This window comes from Pan troglodytes, chromosome 18, assembly GCF_028858775.2.
Source record: "Pan troglodytes isolate AG18354 chromosome 18, NHGRI_mPanTro3-v2.0_pri, whole genome shotgun sequence".
NCBI classification, from domain to species: Eukaryota; Metazoa; Chordata; class Mammalia; order Primates; family Hominidae; genus Pan; species Pan troglodytes.
In genome coordinates this window covers 21,231,395-21,252,525 of record NC_072416.2, presented here as the reverse complement: position 1 = coordinate 21,252,525, position 21,131 = coordinate 21,231,395, and the positions used below count along the sequence as shown (strand labels likewise).

Here is a 21,131-nt window from a genome sequence, read left to right as displayed (position 1 = left end):
GGTGGCTGGTGTGCAAGAGTGAGCGGCTCCAGAAAGCAAGGAGGACATGCCTATGATTTTTTATGCTCTAGCCCTGGAAGTCAAATAGCATCTTTTCTGCTGTAATCTTAATCTTAATGATTGAGGCAGTTGCTAAGGTTCAAGGGGAAGGGATCATAGACTTCATCACTCAACATGAGAAATAGAAGGTTACAACCACCTGTCCTCAGCCTCCCAAGTAGCTGGGACTACAAGCATGTGCCACCATGCCTGGCTAATTTTTTGAATTTTTTGGAGAGACAGAGTCTCACTATGTTGCCCAGGTTGGTCTCGAATTCCTGGGCTCAAGTGATCCACCTGCCTTGGCCTCCCAAAGTGCTGGGATTGCAGATGTGAGCCACTGGGCCCGGCCAGTGACATTGGTATTTTTAAAAAGGTACTCAGTGATTTCAATGTGTAGCTAGAGCTGAGAATCACTCCTTCAGACTAATAAAGAAGGTCAATGGCTATTAAGGCAACTACCCCAAAGAATTAAGTTAAAGTCTATGTGTAAGTTTGTCTCTTGCCAACATAGAGTCTAGTTTCCTTCTAATTTTGATTATAAAATAGGAAAGCATGTTCCTATACTATAAAAAAGTTTGCTTTAACAGTCCCAGGACTGATTTATTATGACCTTGAGATTTAAAAACATTTATTATTGGAAACCATGTTTGTTTGAATGTTTATTGTAGAAAAGTCCATTTTTCCTTTTAAGGTCATAAACTAAATTTGTTACAGGAGGTTGATTTTGTGTTCCAAGCCTGTGATCATCAACTGTTTTCCAGCTCTACCAGGTAGGGTATTGAACCTTTTCTTATTTGATATTCAAATAAATTCTCCTTTACCAAAATGTTATTTTGCAAATAACTAAGTGACTCTAATGGATTAACTTTAAAATGCAATGCCAAATCTTGATTTTCCATGAATGAATAATTTGAAAGAAATTTCTCTGTTCACTACATATACTCCAGAAAGAATATCAACCTTGGATTTGATATATTTTAAATTCCTGGTTCAAGTTTCTTATGTGGCCAAATTGTTCTTAGGAACTGGGCTTCTGTAAAATGTCCCTGATTCCTTTCATAAAATGCTTATTTTGGCTTATGCTGCTCGAGTGAGTTTCTGTTACCATCTTTGATAAAGACAATCATTAATCCTGACAGCAGCCTTGCAAAGTGAGTCTTATTATTCCCATTTCACAGATGGATAATCTGAGCTCTTGGGTACTGAGAAACTTGCTCAAGTCCATACAATTAGGCACTGGTAGTCCCTGGACAACAACCCACATCTACTTGACCCCAAAGCTGATGAGTTTCCACCCTCACAGAAGGTCCTAATATGGCACATTGCTTTTTTTTTACATTGGGATATAATTCATGTCTTATAAAACTCACCATTTAAAAGTGTATAATTTAGTGGTCTTAGTGTATTCTCAAGATTTTTCAACTATCACCACTGTCTAATTCTAGGATGTTTTCATCACCCCCCAACCCCAGACCTTCTACCATTAAGCAGCCACTCTTTCACTCCTGTCCCCCAGCCTCTGGCAACCACTAATTTACTTTCTGTCACTATGGATTTGCCCATTCTGGGTATTTGATACACATGGAGTCATACAATATGTGGCCTTCTGTGTCTTGGTTCTTTCACGAAACACAGTGTTTTCTAATTTCTAATTTCTACATTTCTGTCGTAGAATATATCAGTACTTCATTTCTTTTTATGGCTGAATAACATTCCATTGTATGGATAGACCCCATTTTGTTTATTTATCTGTTTACAGACATTTGGATTATTTCCATCTTTTGGCTACTATAAGATACATTTTTTAAATAACATTGTTATAGAAGTCTTGTTTTCCAAATTAAACAGAAGGGCAGGTCCTGTTTCACACACTTTTTTTTTTGTATTAAAAATATATGAGGGCTCTTCCAGTTGCTATTACTGGGTAACAAATCACACCAATTTTTAGTGCTATAAGCCACAATTTTATTACACTCACAGATCCTGTAGGTCAAGAATCAGACCAGAGAGAGTGGCTTGCTCTGCCTCATGATGTCTGGGGACTCAGCTGGGAAAACTCAAAAGTTGAGGGTGACTTGACGGCTGGGGACTAAAGGCATCTAGAGACAGGGTTTCACCATGTTGGCCAGGCTGGTCTCAAACTCCTAACCTCAAGTGATCTGCCTATCTCGGCCTCCCAAAGTGCTGGGATTACAGGCGTGAGCCACTGTGCCCGGCCTCTTTGGTGTGTATTTTGATGTGGTGACTGGTAGTTAAATTCAGTGTACATATGAATTCACTCTTGGGACAAAATATGCTGGATTTGAGCTTGTTTTCAGGCAAATCATGTTTCATCTTGCAGAGCTAATTCAAAGTATACTGACTGCATGCCCTTCTTCCTTAGGGGAAGAAAACTCATCATAATTTGTTTCTAGGCATATGTTATTAGAGCTAGGATTAAAATAAATCCTACATACTTTCTTTAATATGCTAACATTAACACGTTTCGCTTAAAAAAGTATCGATCATTTATCATGGAAAAATACACCAGCTTACACAAATTCCTAAAGCGTTTTTCGTGTGTGTGCGTGTGTGTGTGTGTGTGTGTGTGTGTGTGTAGAGATGGGGTTTCGCCATATTGCCCAGGCTGGTCTCGAACTCCTGGGCTCAAGCGATCCACCCACCTCAGCCTCCCAAAGTGCTGGGATTACAGGCGTGAGCCACACACCCGGCCCCAAAGCTTTTTGTGAGATTATATATTTTACCTGCGAAATGTATGGGTCAGAAAGATTTGAGAAAGTTGTTAGATAATTCCACCAACAAAATCTCCCGTCCTTTCCAGCTGTGATGGTGAATTCTAAAGTAGAATTCATCTTTGGAGCTTCTCCCTGTAGGCATGCACCTTGCGTTGCACCAGCAAGATGTTGCGCGGAGTCCTCCAGGCCTCTAGAAGGCAGAGATGGTCTCGTTTCCTTGCCGAGCATGCGCCTTAGTTCTCTCCTTTGGGGCTGTGAACGTGGGGTCGAAGCGCGCGTGCGCGGCGGCGGCGGCTGGCGGCGGCGGCTGGCGGCGGCGGCTGGCGGCGGCGGCTGGCGGCGGCGGCGGCGGCGGCGGCGGCGGGGCGGGGCCTGGGCTGTCAGCCGGCCTAGGAGGAGGAAGGAGCCTGCAGCGTGCAGTGTGAGGGGCGGGACCCGGCTGCCGGCGGTTGGTCTAGCTGGGGGAGGTCGGGCCATGCTGGTGGGCCAGGGCGCGGGGCCGCTGGGGCCCGCGGTGGTCACCGCCGCGGTGGTGCTGCTGCTGAGCGGCGTGGGGCCGGCGCACGGCTCGGAGGACATCGTGGTGGGCTGCGGTAGCTTCGTCAAGTCGGACGTGGAGATCAACTACTCGCTCATCGAGGTGAGCGCCCGCCCCGCCGCCCGGCGCCGAGTCGCCGGGCCGGTGGTTCAGCCTCTCTGGGCCGCGCTGGCCTCGTCTCTGACACCGGGCGGTGTGGAGTCCTTGGAGCCCTTACCTCTTCCGAGGCTATGCTGTCCGCGGGCTCCCTGCAGCCCCTCCCCAGTCGCGCTGGAGGGGAGGTTCTTATCATGGGGTCGTCTAAGGACTGAGGGGGTGCCAGACCTCAGGTTCTTCAAAACCCGGACTCCAGATCCCCGGAACACAGACCCCAGATCCTCAAAACCCAGACCCTAAATTCCCTGGAGCCCAGACTCCATTTCTTTAAAATTTAGACCTGAGATCTCCTTGAATCAGACCCCCTGAAACTCAGATTTCCCCAAACCCACATTCCAGATCCTAGAGACCACATGTCTTATCCCCCAAACTCCACAGCCCAGAACCCCCCAAAGTTCTAATCCACTGCTCCTCCAAACCCCGCGGCATGATTTTAAAGAGCATCAATTCCCATCCCATAGATTCTGACCTAGTAGATCAGTATTGGCAACCCTGGGGCCGGAAAGCTATTTTTTATTTCTCCGGCTCCCCTGCACTTCTGAAAATGGAGAGTTGCCAGCTGCCCTGATTGCCTTAATGAGTAGTTAATGGAATTACCCTAGAGATTTGTGCTGAAGGTTTGTGTGTGTGTGCGTGTGTGTGTGTGTGTGTGTGTTTTAAATTAAGTTGTAAAGGCCTGTTAAATGTTTATCAGCCCGGTGGGATTATGACCCAGAAAGGTTCCCGTAAAGAGGAAAGGGATGGATGGAGGTAGGGGCAGAATGTCATTTGTCCCGGTAGATGGGAGGGGACCAGAGCAAGGCCTGGGCCTCATTTTTGGGAGGGGATTTATGGTGGAGTAGGACAAGGAAGAGGAAAAGAGCGGGTGCCTCGGAGGTAATTTAGGAGAAAACGAAGGAAGAGGCTGGGAAATGCCAAAGAGAGGGATTGGGGAATAAGACCCCAAAGATCGTCTGAAAGCACCTTTGAGCTGTTCCAGGGCTGGCAGTGAAGGGTGAAGCTCTGTGTTCTGCAAAGCGGGCTGCTGAGGATTGGGGGAGGGGGAGGGGGTCAGTTCCACACCCCACCAGCTCTGCGACCTGCCCTTGCTCTAGGTTTCAGTTTTTGTACCTATAGGATGGTGTTGAGAGAGAAAGAGTGGAACCCAGCAGATACATTTCTTAAACAAGCGGATCCGTGATCATCTTCAAGGCCCCCTTGTTTGCTGCTTTTTCAGTCTGAAGAGGTCAGAGGTCAGGCATTGAATGAATCTACCCACTGGCAGCGGCAAGGCTCCTAGGATTTCCTGGGTACATGTTTCTGGGTGCCTATGCCACCTCCTAGGTCTGCACTGGGGACAGGACACGTTCAGGGTGGTATGGCTGTAGACGGCACAGGGCATTTCAGAAGCTGAAATGCAAGAGGCCGCTAAGGCCTCTTGCAACTTGTAGTTTCCAGGGGTTCTGGAAGGAAGGAAAAGACAGGCACCCCCCTCCACCCTCACCCTCATACTAATAGTGACCTTGAGAGCAGAGGACAGGTTTTGTGACCCATTTCGAAGTGTGTTCCTTAAGCCCAAGAGCTGCCTGTCCAGATGGTGTGGGACACTCATTCTTTCGTAAGTAATTCAGATTCTGAAATCAGACATTTCATACTGGCCATCTTGACGTGGATTACATTGCCATCCTGTGTCCTGATTGTACTTTATGAAAGATGTAGAAATAATCATGATATTTCACGGTTATTTCTTGATTGTGTTTTTTTGCGTTCCTATGCAACTGCTGCCATTCTTCTCTAGCTTTCTCCCATCCTGGGTGTTTTTACATCGTGTTCATTGAGTCAACAACTATTTACTGAGCCCCGGCACATACTGAAGCCTTGTCCCCAGTGTGGATATAGCAGTACAGTGAACAGAACAGACAAAACTCCATACTCTCATGAGACTGACATTTTGTTCTCTAACAGGGACCTTACTGTTAAAAAAAAAAAAAATTATACTGGTTGCTAATACTTTAACAATCAGCAGGTTTCACATTAAAAACTGGGTTCTTTATTTCTCTGGAAAAACAGCCGATCTTTAGGCTGCCACACTTGGCTTGGGTTTTGTAGTGATCTGAATCCTTTTGGATGAATGCCCCTTGATGTTGCCTCCCTAACCGGTCTAGGCTGGTGAATTTCCAGTCCCTGCCTTAAATGCATGCATCTGAATCTCTTTGTCACCTGTAGCAAATTCACTGAGTACCTAGAGTAAGCAAGACACTGTCTCAGGCACTGGGGAATGAAGCTGTGGTCACTGACCTCTGAGAACTTTACATACAGGCTTAACCTTATTTCACACGAGTCCTTTCCCAAATGTTCAAATGTTCATTTTATGAGTTAGTCACTTTGTACATCTTCTTAGCTGGTAAGATTCGACTGTTGCATTGCAGCTCGTGTCATGGTTTGTTTCATGGTCATAGAGCATTAACATTTTGGAGGTGAGGCTTTTAGGTGCATCAGACCCAACTGCTTCCTTTTACCGACATGGAAACTGAGCCTCAGAGTGGTTGAGCTGTGCAGGTACATTTAGGAAATTTTCCTTGAGCCCGCTATGTTCCCTACGTATTACACTGTGTTGCCTTTTTCTTCAGAGAGAGATATTAAATAGTAATACAAACTGCTTTTTCCATTTTACTTATTTTATTTTGTTTTATTTTGAGGCAGGGTCTCACACTGTTGCTCAGGCTGGAGTACAGTGGCACCATCATAGCTCACCAAAGCCTCTGACTGCTGGCCTCAAGCAATCCTCCTGCCTCGGCCTCCTGAGTAGCTGAGGCTACAGGCACGTGCCATCATGCCTAGCTAATTTTTTTTCTAGTAGGGATGAGGTGTGGCTGTGTTGTCCAGGCTGGTCTCCTGGGCTCAAGTGATCCTCCTTCTTTGGCCTCCCAAAGTGCTGGGATTGCAGGCATGAGCCACCATGCCTGGCCGCAAACTGATTTTTCTTTGAATCCATATTCTATAGTAGGTGCTTAATATGCGTTGATGTGAATCTGTACAACCACATGAAAAGGAGTGGCTCTGTGTCTACACCTGAAGAAACCGAACACGAGCTTGCCCAAGGCCACGCAACACGTGGAAGACTCAGATGGCATTTGGGCATCTTACTGGGTTAACACTTCGTGTCTGGTAATGCTCAGAATGTAAGAGTTTTAGAGAGTCCTTGAAGAGAGGACAGATATTAAATGTCTTTTTAGTCTCTTTTTCTTCGGAGAATGAAAGTAATGAGAAAATTAAGTTTCTAGATGAATGTTGCTCCAAGTATTTGAAATTATTCAGAGTTAGTAAGGAAGATTTCTGGCCCTCATTCCAGACCTTTTGTTGAGAAATAGAGGTGGGCCCCAGGAATTTGCAATTTATTTTACTTTATTTTTATTATTATTATTATTATTGAGATGGAGTCTTGCTCTGTCTCCCAGGCTGGAGTGCTGTGGCATGATCTTGGCTCACTGCAACCTCCGCCTCCTGAGTTCAAACAATTTTCATGCCTCAGCCTCCCAAGTACCTGGGACTACCGGTGCCTGCCACCATGCCTGGGTAACTTTTTTTGTATTTTTAGTAGGGACAGGGTTTCACCTTGTTGGCCAGGCTGGTCTCAAATTCCTGACCTTAAGTGATCTGCCCACCTCAGCCTCCTGAAGTGCTGGGAGTACTGGCATGAGCCACCGTGCCCAGCCAGGAATTTGCATGTTAATAAGCACCTTACTAATGGCAAAGTTTGCAAATTTGTTTTAGACCCAGAAACTTACACGAGCTACCTAGAGACAGCCACTAAAATACACAGAAAAGCATTGAAAAATAAGGCATTGTAATAGGCTGTAGGTGGTTTCTAATCTGAAAAACATTGAGTCACATGATTTGGGAGAGAGTTTGTTGATTTCCCTCTGTCCCCAGTAATGCCCCGTGTTAAAAGCTGGTATATAATAGGTCCTCAGTGAATGTATACTGACTGAGTGCATTCAGGTGTAACATGTGTAGTTAATTCCCAAAGGCAATGTTATGATTTCTGTTTTCCTTCCTTCCTTTCCAGATAAAGCTGTACACCAAGCATGGGACTTTGAAATACCAGACAGACTGTGCCCCTAATAATGGTTACTTTATGATCCCTTTGTATGATAAGGTAAGAGGGGACTGCTTGTCACTTATGATGGGAAGTCACTAGTGTGCCTCACCAGGCTGCACTAACCATGCCCTTTCCTACACTAGCAAATGCTCATCTGTTTTGTAAATTATTAGTGGAATATGGTAATCCTAGCCACATTTGGAGGGAGACAACTTACAAACTGCCTTGACGAATACAGTGGCTCTCTCTGTGTTTAGGGCCATTTGGCAATGTCTAGAGACGTTTTTGTTGTGACATCTGTGGCTGTGCGCTACAGTCACCCAGTGAGTAGTGGCCAGGCGTGGAGCTAAATGCGCTACAGTGCTGCCTACGACAGCCCAGATGTCAGTAGTGCCAGGGCTGAGAAACTCTGATTTCATGGAACCCGTTACTTGCAGGCAGCTTAAAGTATTGTTAAAACAATTGTATAAGTAATACATGAATTCATGAACTTTGTGAAAAAAAAAGTCAAGGTCTTTAGAAGTATGTGAAATAAATTTGTACCCTTTTCCCTCCAATTTTACCTCCCTCTGTAGTGATAACCTCTGATAATCTGATAAAGGTTTTTTTTTTGTTTTTTTTTTTTCTTCTTTTGAGATGGAGTCTCGCTGGGTCGCCCAGGCTGGAGTGCAGTGGCGTGATCTTGGCTCAGTCCAACCTCCACCCCCTAGGTTCAAGCCATTTTCCTTCCTCGGCCTCCCGAATAGCTGGGATTACGGGCACCTGCCACTACACCTAGCTAATGTTTTGTATTTTTAGTAGTGACGGGGTTTTGCCATGTTGGCCAGGCTGGTCTCGAACTCCTGACCTCAAGTGAACCACGTGCCTCAGCCTCCCAAAGTGCTGGGATTACAGGTGTGAGCCAGTGTTTCCGGCCCTCTTGTAAAATTTTGATGTGCATCCTAACAGATTGCTTTCTATTTATAGTTATTCAGATATCCACGGGTACACATGCATATGTATATATGCAAATACACACAAGCACACATGCACATAGATATGTATCCACAAACACCTCTATACAATCCCATCCTCCCACATATAAACCTTTTATTTGGAAATACAGATTCATAGGAAGTTGCAAAAATAGTCAATATACATAGTTTTGATTTTGATATATTTTTTAATGCAAATGAAATCAAACAATAGGATTTATTCTGCAGTTTCATTTTTTCCCCTGTGTTAATGCTTTCAATACCAGAGGGACATTTGGTTTTTTCCTCTTGCGTGCTTTCAACATTAGCATAGATAGATCTACTGACTTTTTTTTTTTTTTTTTTTTTTTTTTTGAGACAGAGTCTCACTCTGTCAGCCAGGCTGGAGTGCAGTGGCGCGATCTCGGCTCACTGCAACCTCTGCCTCCTGGGTTCCAGTGATTCTTCTGCCTCAGCCTCCCAAGTAGCTGGGATTACAGGCACCCACCACCATGCCCAGCTAATTTTTTTTGTATTTTTAGTAGAGATGGTGTTTCACCATGTTGGCCAGGCTGGTTTTGAACTCCTGACCTCAGGTGATCCGCCCACCTCAGCCTCCCAGAGTGCTGGGATTACAGGCATGAGCCACCATGCTCGGCCTACTGACTTCTTTTTAATCGCTGCATAGTGTGTCAGAGTCAAACCCAAACTGTAATTTATTTAACTACTTGGACATATAGACTTTCCCCAATTTTAAAATAGTAGTAATTTTAACATAACACACCAGGAAATATTCTTGAACTTAACTCTTCATCCAGAATGCATAGGATTGATTTCTAGAGACGGACTAGCTGGGTCTGTCCTGAAATCTATTTAATTAATTTTTAAATAGTATCAGTATCAGTCTCAAGAAACCAGGAGGCTGGATGTGGTAGCTCATGCCTGTAATCCTAGCACTTTGGGAGGTTGAGGCAGGTGGATCGCCTGAGCTCAGGAGTGTGAGACCAGCCTGGGCAACATGGTGCAACCCCGTCTCTACTAAAATACAAAAAAATTAGCCGAGTGTCATGTGGATGCCTGTAGTCCCAGCTACTTGGGAGGCTGAGGCAGGAGAATCTCTTGAACCTAGGAGACGGAGGTTGCAGTGAGCCAAGATCGCACCACTTCACTCCAGCCTGGGCAACAGAGCAAAGCTCCATCTCAAAAAAAACAAAAACAAAAACAAAGAAACCAGGGTTGATAAGTAAAATCTAGTTTTATTTATTGAATTAATGAGTTAATGTATTGTTTAGAGACAGGATCTCCCTCCGCTGCCCATGCTGGAGTGCAGTGGCACAATTATGGTTCACTGCAGCACTGACCTCCTGGGCTCAAGTGATCCTCCTGCCTCTTCCACCTAAGTAGCTAAGACTGTAGGCGCCTGCCACCACACCCAGCTAATTTTTTAAGAACATTTTTTGTACAAAGTGGGTCTTGCTATGTTGCTTAGTCTGGTCTTGAACTCCTGGCCTCAAGTGACCCTCCTGCCTTGGCCTCCCACAGTGTTGGGATTATAGGTGTGAGGTACTGTGCCTGGCCAAATCTAGTTTTAAGAGGTGACTTTAGTTCCTGAAGATACATGCTAACTTGTGCAACTGTAGGCACGTGAGGGCTTAATGGGAGACTCAATTAATAGAATTATAGTATGTTTAGTATTAAAAGACAGTGAGTGGCTGAATCTAGTGTCTTTAGAACTCATGAATGGGCTTCAGCACTGTCTTCTGATTGTTTAGATGAAAACTTCTGGTGTTCAGCTTCAGCTTGTAGCTTCTGAAGAGAATCAGTGCTCAGTACCATGTAGAAGAACAAGGCTTACTCTTAGAATTTCATTTCCGGTGTAAAAAAATTTTAGATTAAATGATAACACTAAACTAAATTAAGCCAGAGTCACAATTCTCATTTCTTGAAATTACATTTTCTTTTTTTCCTTTTAGGGGGATTTCATTCTGAAGATTGAGCCTCCCCTGGGGTGGAGTTTTGGTAAGTTAACTGAATCACTAGACATTCTTTGTAAAAGATTAGATGATATGCCGAATATTAATTTAGGCTAGCAGAGTGCATAAACTATTAAAATATTAAGGATCATTTCCAGTATGGAAGAGGGTTTGTATTCCTCCCCTCCTTGCCCCCATCACTCTGGTTTCGTTCGGATTTACCTTAATCTACCTTAAGACTTTCTGTCACCTTTGAAAAATAGACATCTTTTCTTCTACCTTTCTGGAAACTCCTCCCTTGCAGTTTCACTCATTACGTGGCCGTAGAACAGTATAGAACTCAAGAGTGGGGACTTGGTTCCCGTCCCAGGATGGCTGCTTTTTTAGCCCCCTCAGTTTTTTAATTTTTTATGGAATTAATTGAAACATTTAAAGATTGTGAGATTTGTCATAAAAATCCAGATTTATGTCCCATGAGATGAGAAGACTGTCAGCCTTAAACCTTACCAGTTAAATACCTTTGGGCAAGTTACTTCCCCCGTGTCAGCCTGGCTCCTCACTGTCGAGCAAGGGTAGTTATAGTCCCTGCCCCACTGGGTACTTGGAGGATTAATAAACCAATACTGAGTGTTCAGAGTGGCTGGCACGTAATTAGCAAGTACTCAGTATTCGAAAACAGCCCTTCTGCACACATCCCAATAAAAGCTCCAAACTTTCCTCATATAACTGTCTTCAGGCATAGCTGGGGAGTTGGGGATGGGGTTGAGATCAGAAGAGAGGGTCTGTTTTGATGTAGTTTACATTTTTGAAGAGGAGAGACTCTTGATGTTTCAGCAGAACAGGTGTGGGTGACCCCAGTCCATGGCTTGGGGAGAGAAGTAGGGATCACCGTTGTTGATATCAGGCTTGCTCGTGCATTAGACAAGGAAGAATTTAGCACCTGCCATCACCAAGGCTAAAATGAGGCTCAGGCAGCTGACAGCTAATTTGGCTCTGTGAGAGCAGCTCTTTTATCAGTTTGTAGTCAGGGATAGGGCGGGGGGTGCCTGGCTGGTACGTTCCAGAAAGCTGGAGAGGAATGTAGCCCTGCTCATGGCCAAAGCAGAAGTCCAGATTGGTGGCCTGGAGGAGTGTTGTGTTTGCCACCCCCCACCCTACCCCCAACTGGTGCTGTTGATAAGCTTTTTAATTGAATTATGCTTTCAGAAAAGTGCCTTGGATGAATTTTCACTAAGTGAACACACCCATGTATCCACCATCCAGATGATAAGATAGCACTTCACCAGCACCCCAGAAGTCCCCATCCTGGGTGCTCATTAGCCATCCCACCCCACCCTCCAGGTGACCACCACCCTGACCTTCTACAAATGAGAGATCCATTTGGTCGTTTTGAACTTTATACAAATGCTATCATGCAGGGAACTTTTTAATATCTGGTTTCTTTCACTCAACATTATGAACTTTATCTGTATCATTTGTAGCTTTAGTTCATTCTGTTTGCTGTTCAGAATTCTGATGCATAAATATAAAATTATTTATATTTTATAAAATATTTATATTTTCTTTTCTTTTTTTCTTTTTTTTGAGACTGAGTCTCGCTCTGCTGCCCAGGCTGGAGTGTGATCTCGGTTCACTGCAACTTCTGCCCGGGTTCAAGCAATTCTTGTGCCTCAGCCTCCTCAGTAGATGAGATTACAGGTGTGCACCACCACACCCAGCTAATTTTTGTATTTTTAGTAGAGATGGGGTTTCATCATGTTGACCCAGGCTGGTCTCGAACTCCTGACCTGAAGTGATCTGCCCGCTTTGGCCTCCCAAAGTGTTGGGATTATAGGCAAGAGCCACCACGCCTGGCCTATATTTATATTTTATATTCATATTTTGTATCAGTGATCTCTTCTACTGTTGATGGCCATTTGAGTTGCTTACCGATTTTGGCCACTAAGAGTAGTGCTCCTGTGAACATTCTTGTATGTATATTTTGATACATGTGTGTCTGCATTTTTGCTGAGTATATCACAGGAGTAAAGTTGCTGAGCCATAGAGCTGATACATGCTCAGCTTTAGGTGTTTGCAAACATCCAAAGTGGATGCACCAGTTTGTGTTCTCCCAGCAGTGTACAAGGGTTTCCATTGCTCCACATCCTAACCTACACTTGGTATCGTCAGTTTTTTTTAATTTTAGCCCTTCTGGTAGGGGTGTGGTATTATCTCACTGTGGCCTTGATTTACATTCCACTGATGGCCAATGAGGTTGCACACTTTTTCGTATGTTTATGTTTATTTGCCATGGGCTAGCTGTTTTTGTAAGATTCCTGTTCAAGTCTTTTGCCCATTTTTTATTGGAGTCTGTGTGTGTGTGTGTGTGCGCGCGCGCGTGCATGTACGCGTGCAAGCACGTGTGTAATTCATCTTAACTGAAAATCTCATCTCATGGTTTTCCATTTTTTTCTCTACTCATTACTGCATATTCTTCCTAACCTTTCAAAAACTCAACCTTAACCCCTATTATGATGAACTCTTCAGTTAAAAAATGGAGTTAATTGCTGATATTGAAAAATCAAGAGATGGTATATAAAATCCAGATTTCCAGTTTTTCGGAGAAGTTGGAAGCTCTGGCAAAGCATGGTAGTGGTTGGCAGACTTGAGTGGCAGTTGTCTCCTTTCAATTTGCCACAGTCCCCCTGAGGATGCTCCGCTTACTTCGAACCCATGAAGCCCCTGTGGCCCTGGAGTTTGTGTTCCTGGTTTAACATGGCTGAGCTCATGTCCTTGGTCAGAGAACAGATCCAGAGCCAGACTTTTAGGGTCGAACTGGGGCTCTGTCACTCAGAAGCTCTGTGATCTTGGGAGCTCCTTTAACCTTTCTGTGCCTTAATTTACCCCTCAGTAAATTGCAGCTATTACTGCCTGTCTCTTAAGATAATTGTGAGGATTAAAGGCACTCAGCTCAGTGCCTGGTCGGTGATGAGCATTCAGGAAATAAAATTATGTGGTGCTCACTGAATTTTCACTGGAACTCTGAGATATAACTTAGCTGAAAGGCGTTGTAAAATTATTTTATACTCTAAACACGAATTCCCTCTGGGGCAGGAAACCAGGAGGCTAGGGGGATAGGGGTGAGAGGGAGACTTTTCCCAGAATACTTTTTTGTACCTTTGGATTTGGAAACACACGAGTGTATTAAGTGTCCAAAAGTAAAATGAAATCTGAATAATAAAAATACGTTCTACTTAGGTTCACTGTACCCCAAAACTAAGCTTGCCTTTGTGTCTTGTGTCCCCATTTCCTCCCCTGCTTCGTTCCTCAGAGCCGACGACCGTGGAACTCCATGTGGATGGAGTCAGTGACATCTGCACAAAGGGCGGAGACATCAACTTTGTCTTCACTGGGTTCTCTGTGAATGGCAAGGTTTGTCTTTGGAACTTGATTATTTTTCCTGTTCACTCTATAATGTATACTAAATCCTTTTTTAAAAAAATGCAGGATACTTTAACCTGGGGACTTTGATCCCACAGGGGACCCATGGATAAGTGGCAAGGGAGCCTGTGAACTCTGTACTTCATCCTGTGTAGAACACAGCAGGTATATTTAGGAGTGAGATTGAGGTTGCTGGTCATCCCCTCTGCTCCCAGAGCATAGACTGTTGGTGTTTTTATTTTTTTATTTTTTATTTTGAGACAGGGTCTTGCTCTATTGCCCAGGCTGGAGTGCAGTGGTGCAATCTTGACTCACTGCAGCCTCCACCTCCCAGGTTCAAGTGATTCTCCTGCCTCACCCTCCCGCTCCTTCACCCTCCCGAGTAGCTAGGATTACAAGTGTGTGCCACCATGCCTGGGTAATTTTTGTATTTTCAGTAGAGATGGGCTTTTGCTGTGTTGGCCAGGCTGGTCTCAAACTCCTGACCTCAGGTGATCTGCCTGCCTCCACCTCCCATAGTGCTGGGATTACAGGTGTACGCTGTGCACCCAGCCGCTGTTAGTGTTTATGTCAGGGATGGCCTTTTACAGGGATGCCGAATTGGAAGGACGCACTCTCTAAGCCTTGTGGCATCTTGCTGTCCCTGTGGGTGAATTGAAGTCAGCTTCTCCCAGAGAGAGCGTGCATCTGCTTCTGACACTTACCTAGGAGGATTCCCATCATTTAAGTTCTGAGATTTTTTTGGACCGCCATGGTGGTGTGAATTTAGAGTCCTAACGGGTGTGTGCCCCAGCTCCCGCGATTCAGATTCTCAGGGGAGAGTCGTTTTTCCTCCACCCGCCCTGTGCCTGAGCTTGAGATGTGCTTCCTTCCTTCCTGTCCTTCTCTTCATGATGGGCTTCTTTCTCCTCTACCTTTGCGGTGAGGGGGAGGCCCTGCCATCCCAGCTGTATGTGTGGGCTTCTTGTTAGAGATGGGGATCTTGGGTAGTTTTTTCTTTATCGATGGTTTGCAAAATAATGGTGAATCTTTTTTTATTTTTATTTTTATTTATTTATTTTTTTGAGACAGAGTCTCGCTCTGTGGCCTAAGGTGGAGTGCAGTAGCGCAGTCTCTCTCACCACAACCTCCACCTCCTGGGTTTGAGCAATTCTCCTGCCTCAGCCTCCCCAGTAGCTGGGATTACAGGTGTGTGCCACCTGACCCAGCTAATTTTTATATTTTTATTTTTATGTATATTTACTTTTTTTTTTTTTTTTTTTGAGATGGAGTCTCCCTCTGTCACCCAGGCTGGAGTGCAGTGGCACGATTGCAGCTTACTGCAACCTCCGCCTCCTGGGTTCAAGTGATTCTCCTGCCTCAGCCTCAGGAGTAGCTGGGATTACAAGCATGTGCCGTGAGGTTCAGCTAATTTTTGTATTTTTAGTAGAGACAGGGTTTCACCATGTTGGCCAGGCTGGTCTCAAACTCCTGGCCTCAAGTGGTCTGCCTGCCTCAGCCTCCCAAAGTGCTGGGATTACAGGCGTGAGCCACCACACCCACCCAGACCAATAATGGTGAATCTATAACTGATGATGTCTTAGATTCATTGAAATAGAGTCTTATTTTACTGTTACTGTTCCCTCTCCTACCTCATCCCCAGGAAACATATCCATGATTTATATCATCTTTTCAATGGGATTCTTGACCCAAAGAGGGTTCCTGGCTCCACCTGGGAGTTGTAAGCAGGGCTGCCAGTGCTTTGAGAGGAGGGTGCTTTGCTGGGTGGGCCCTAACTTTCTTCTCCATGGCAGGTCCTCAGCAAAGGGCAGCCCCTGGGTCCTGCGGGAGTTCAGGTGTCTCTGAGAAACACTGGGACCGAAGCAAAGATCCAGTCCACAGTTACACGGCCTGGCGGAAAGTGAGTAGCGTCCTGTCTCTTAGTGTTGCCTTAGAGCCGGGCTCTGACAGGGGTCATGGAGCTGGGTTTGGGAGTTTGGATTCAGGGAGTTCTGGGTTCAGATCCTGATTCAGCCTCTTAACTTTGGGTGAGTTCATGCCCCTCAGAGTGCTGAGTTCCCCACATGTGAAATGGAATCCATTTGACCCATCTTGCCTAGCACTGATGGGATGATTAAATATGAGTTCATACTGGCCAGGCATATTGGCTTGCGCCTATAATGCCAGCACTTTGGGAGGCCAGGATGGGAGGATCACTTGAGTTCAGGAGTTCGAGACCAGCCTGGACAACATAGGGAGACTCAATCTCCACAAATAATTTAAGAAATTATATCAAGTAGAGTCCCACGGGGGAAAACAATTAGCTGGGTGTGGTGGCATGCTCCTGTGGTCGCAGCTACTCGGGAGGCTGAGGCGGGAGGATTGCTTGAGCCTGGAAGGTTGAGGCTGCAGTGAGCCGTGATCATGTGCCACTGTGCTCCAGCCTCGGCAGCAGAGGAAGACCCTGTCTGAAACAAACAAAAGAAGAGTTAATACCCATAAAGCACCTGCTTCAAGGCCTGGGGCTTAGTGGGTCTTCATTTAGCAGCTCAGCCTGGCTCTGGAGCCTGCCAGCCTGGGCTTGAATCCCAGCTCCCCCATTTGCTGGCTGGTTGACCTAGGGCAAGTTCCTTAACCCCTCTGTGCCTCAGTTTCCTCTTTTGTAAATGAAGATAATTGTGGAACCTATCTCCTAAGGTACTGGAAAGATGAAATTAATATTATTACTTCAAGCTGCCTGGCATATTAGCTCAAATAGGTTAGCTCAGTTATGATTAGAAAAAATCATTATCATTATTATAGCAAAACTGCTTTGTAGTTGGAACAGATGCCTAGCTGACCTTGCTGAGTCAGATTTAAAGCATTTATTTAATGGATGTATATAGTTGAGTTGTAAATGTTAACAGATATGCCAAGATTAATACCAGAATAGTTCAAACTGATAATTCCGAAAGCGTTCAAATCATTACTAACTCCGTTAATATACAAACTGAGTAAATTGCAAAATAGAAGTTTATAATGAGTCTGTCAGTAAGTTATTCAATTTTAAAGTTATTATTGTTGAAACTAGTTTTCATTTTTGAAATAACATTTACTTCTGCTTGACTGGTGCCTCTCCAGCCCTGGTGTGTAGCAGGAATATGGAGCTGTAATTTTTTTTCTGGGCTAGTAATTTGGTGTTGACCTTACTAGAAAAAAATAGTGTCTTGAGCCTTCTGAATACCTTTCATCTGCACTAACTGAAACAATGAAACATGTAGCACTGGGCTATTATGAAAATGAAATAGAAGCTCAATCTTACCAATACTTGTAGTAATGTGATTTCCAAGCCCTATCCAGTTATTGCAGGCAAGATTTGATACAATAAAATACCACAGAAGAAATCAAATGCGTTTTCTAGTTCATTTCACTGGACTTAGCCTTCTCATTTGTCAGTTGCCTTACAAATTTGAAGGGATAAACATGTTAGTATACTGGCAGCAGCATTTCCAGCTTTAGCTCGGCTCACTCTGGTGTTAGTCTGTCTATGGCTAGTAGAGTAATTTTCATCAGCTGCTGGTTTCTTATCTCAGTTGCTTTGTGCAAAAACCCAGAATGACTTATCTGTGTTTCTCTAAAGCCTTTTTTCTGGGATTCAAAGCTTGTGATAGTTTACCCTGCCCTGTGTCATTTGCATCATCTTGGGTCAGCGTCCCCCTCAGCCTGTGCATCTGTTCTGTTCTTTTTCACCCCACTTCTCCCTTCCCATGTGTTTCCTTGGACACTTTTGTCCCCTTCTCCTTGTCAGTTCATGCCTGTCACCTCTGTCAAACCCAGTCGAATGTTCTGTGACTGGTCCCTGCTGTGCTACAAGGATTGGTTTTATGCCAGAAATCCTTGAGATTAAGGGAGACGTAAGCACTCCTCTTTCCGATCAGCACATGGAGCACCCTTCTTGGCACACAGTAAGTGCTCAATAAGCGCTCTTTTATGCAGATTTGTACAGTGAAGGATTGAATTTCATTCATGCTCATTTAACAAGCTAATGGAAGTTTGAGATAATTCCAACATTGTTTTCTTGTGCTGCCAACATTAGTCATAGAATTAGAAACACTTGGGTTGTTTGGAGAAAGTTAAATGGTTATTTTTTATGTCTTAGGTTTGCATTTTTTAAAGTTCTGCCTGGAGATTATGAAATCCTCGCAACTCATCCAACCTGGGCGTTGAAAGAGGTGAGTGTGACAGCTACGTCTATAGCCATGCCAATAATATGCTGGTCTTGGGACAGATGTAGGGCTTTTCAATTTAGGATATGAAAAGAATTTATGGTTTCTCCAGGACTAGATGAAGAACCAATGGTGCTGTTGTTTAGTTTGGTAGTTATTTATAAGGTGTAACTCCTCACTGTAGCAGATGTTGCTTGTGTTAGTTTCAGTTTTAGGTGACAGTGTTGTCTTCCTGCTGTGAAATAGATCTGTTTTATTAACTATAGCTATTTTAAACTAAATCAACAACAGAAGGCCCTGACGAGATTTATTTGTTGTTCTTTTTTCAGCCTGAAACAGAAATCTGTAAATATACTAAACATTCTAGAAACTGTGGTACGCGTGACCAAGGAGAATGTATGAGAATGTTTATTGCAGCTTTGTTTGTAATAGCAAAATATTGTAAACAACATAAATGCCTTTTAAGAGAAGAATGGATTGGGGTTCCATCATACAATAGGCTGCTGTATGTCAGCAGTAATGAATGAACCAGAGCTACATATATTAATGTAACTACATTTAAAAACAGAGTTGAAGGAAATATGATTTTAAATACTTGTGATAATCATTTATGGATACAGTCTTTTTTTTTTTTTTTTTTTTTAAAGACGGAGTCTCGCTCTGTTGTCAAGACTGGAGTGCAGTGGCGTGATCTTGGCTTATTGCAACCTTGGCCTTCTGTGTCCAAGCGAGTCTCCGGCTTCAGTCTCCTGAGCAGCTGAATTACAGGGATGTGCCACCACGCCCAGCTAATTTTTGTATTTTTAGTATATATGGGATTTTGCCATGTTGGCCAGGCTGGTCTCGAACTCCTAGCCTCAAATGATCCACCAGCCCCGGGCTCTCAAAGTGGTGGGATTACAGGTATAAACCAGTGCACTCGGCCAGATACAGTCTTTTTTTTTTTTTTTGCAACAGGGTCTTGCTCTGTTGCCCAGGCTAGAGTACAGTGACATATTCATGGCTCATTGCGGCCTCTGGTTCCTGGCCTTAAGCGATCCTTCCACCTTGGCCTCCCAGGGATCTGGAACTGCAGGCATGTGCCACTGCCCCTAGCTAAGGATACAGTCTTTGTTTTTGAGATGAAGTCTTGCTCTTGTTGCCCAGGCTGGAGTGCAATGGCGCGATCTCAGCTCATTGCAACCTCCGCCTCTTGGGTTCAAGCGATTCTCCTGCCTCAGCCTCCTGAGTAGCTGGGGTTACAGGCACCTGCCACCATGCCCAGTTAATTTTTGTATTTTTAGTAGGGACAGAGAGGATACGGTCTTATGTAGAAAAATTATGAAGACATGTATGGGAATAGCAGACGCTGTTCAAAATGATACTGACTTCTAGAGAAAGAGGGAGGAGGGGGACTTTGGGGTATGCCAGCATCTTGAATTGTATTTTTTTAAATTTGTTTAGCTGGTTAGAAGGTATGTAAGTGTTCTTTAGCATATCTTTTTTTGTTTGACTGAAATAGTTTATAGTCAAAGATCAAAAAAGGAACTCCACCTAGTAGGTGAGGTTCTGTAATAGCCGTGAAAGACCAAATTAAAATAAGACTTAAGGGACATCTTGACATGTTAGCTTGTGTGTTAGTATTGAAGCTGTATCTCATTTTTGCTAAAGAAGCATTGGAATCAGTATTTCAGCTTCTACTCTATATGTTTTATTATTATTTTTACTCTGTAGGTTTTACGCACTTATAATTGACGATAGTTTCACACCTAGATGTCTCTTCTTACTGTTTATGACTTTTGGTTTTGGGGGTTTTTCTCTTCTGCAGCAACATTTAAAAATATTTTATTCGAGGCTGGGTGCAGTTGCTCATGCTGTAATTCCAGCATTTTGGGAGGCTGAGGTGGGTGGATCACTTGAGGTCAGGAGTTCGAGACCAACCTGGCCAACATGGTGAAACCGCATCTCTACTAAAAATAGAAAAAAATTAGCCAGGAATGGTGGCATACACCTGTAATCCCAGCTACTCGGGAGGCTGAGGCAGGAGAATCGCTTGAACCTGGGAGGTGGAGGTAGCAGTGAGCCAAGATTGCACCACTGCACTTCAGCTTGGGTGACAGAGTGAGACTCCATCTCAAAAAAAAAAAAAAAATTTATTCGAAATGAAAGAGCTTACACATTTATAAATAGAAGAGATTTTAAGGTTTACATTGTATGTTAATTGTCTGCATAGAAGAATCTGAGTTTATTAATATGAGATTGGGATTTTCAAGTAAAGCATGTTGTTAGAAGTCAGGATAATGTTTATCCTCCTGGGGTGTTAGTGACCGGAAGCAAGTGTGAGGGCACTTCTGGCTTGCTGGTGCTATTGTGTTGGGTAACCAGTGCCCAATTTGTGACAAGCCCTGTGCTGTGTGCTTAGAATCTGTACACTTTTCTCTGTGTTTATTGTACCTTAACAAAAATGTTTAAAAATATACACATATTGTGAAAAGAACAACTTAAGGCAAATTAAACAGAGTTTAATTGAGCATAGAACAATTTGTCAATTGGGCAGCCCCCTGAGCCAGAATAGGTTTACAGCGACTGTGGCACTGTTGCGTGATTGGAAAGGGTTTATGGACAGAAAAAGAAAGTGACGGACAGAAAGTGGAAATGAGGTACAGAAACAGTTGGATTGGTTACAGCTGGACGTTTGTCTTATTTGCACATGGTTTGAACAGTTGGCTGCCTGTGAGTAGTTGAAGGGTGGCTGCTTGAATTGGCTGAGACTTGGCAACACGTACAGAGAAACCTTTAGGCCAAACTTAAAATATGTAAGGAGGCAGCTTTAGGCTAATCTTCAGTTAACACTATATATCATTAAAAATAGAAAAAAAGGCAAAATATGCTCATTAAAAAAATTGGAACATACAGAGGAATATAAAGCAGCGGAAACAAATTTTGGAAGCTGGAAAAGTATACAAGTAAAATAGCACCATATAGACAAAATCATTATTGTTTACATTTTACCACATTTCCTTTCACTTCATTTTGGGCATTAAAAAATAATGATAAGCCAGGCACGGTG

General features: G+C 43.9%; 1 protein-coding gene across 1 annotated transcript in view; it reads left to right on the top strand.

The window, feature by feature from the left end:
• The first annotated feature begins 2,646 nt into the window (after positions 1 to 2,646).
• LOC112207762 (uncharacterized) overlaps positions 2,647 to 21,131 on the top strand; it is a 48,809-nt gene continuing 30,324 nt past the window's right edge. The window contains 6 exon segments of the mRNA XM_054668244.2: positions 2,647 to 3,417; positions 7,520 to 7,609; positions 10,479 to 10,524; positions 13,789 to 13,889; positions 15,692 to 15,798; positions 18,016 to 18,088. Coding sequence (XP_054524219.2) covers positions 2,869 to 3,417; positions 7,520 to 7,609; positions 10,479 to 10,524; positions 13,789 to 13,889; positions 15,692 to 15,798; positions 18,016 to 18,088 — 966 coding nt within the window. The 5' untranslated portion in view covers positions 2,647 to 2,868.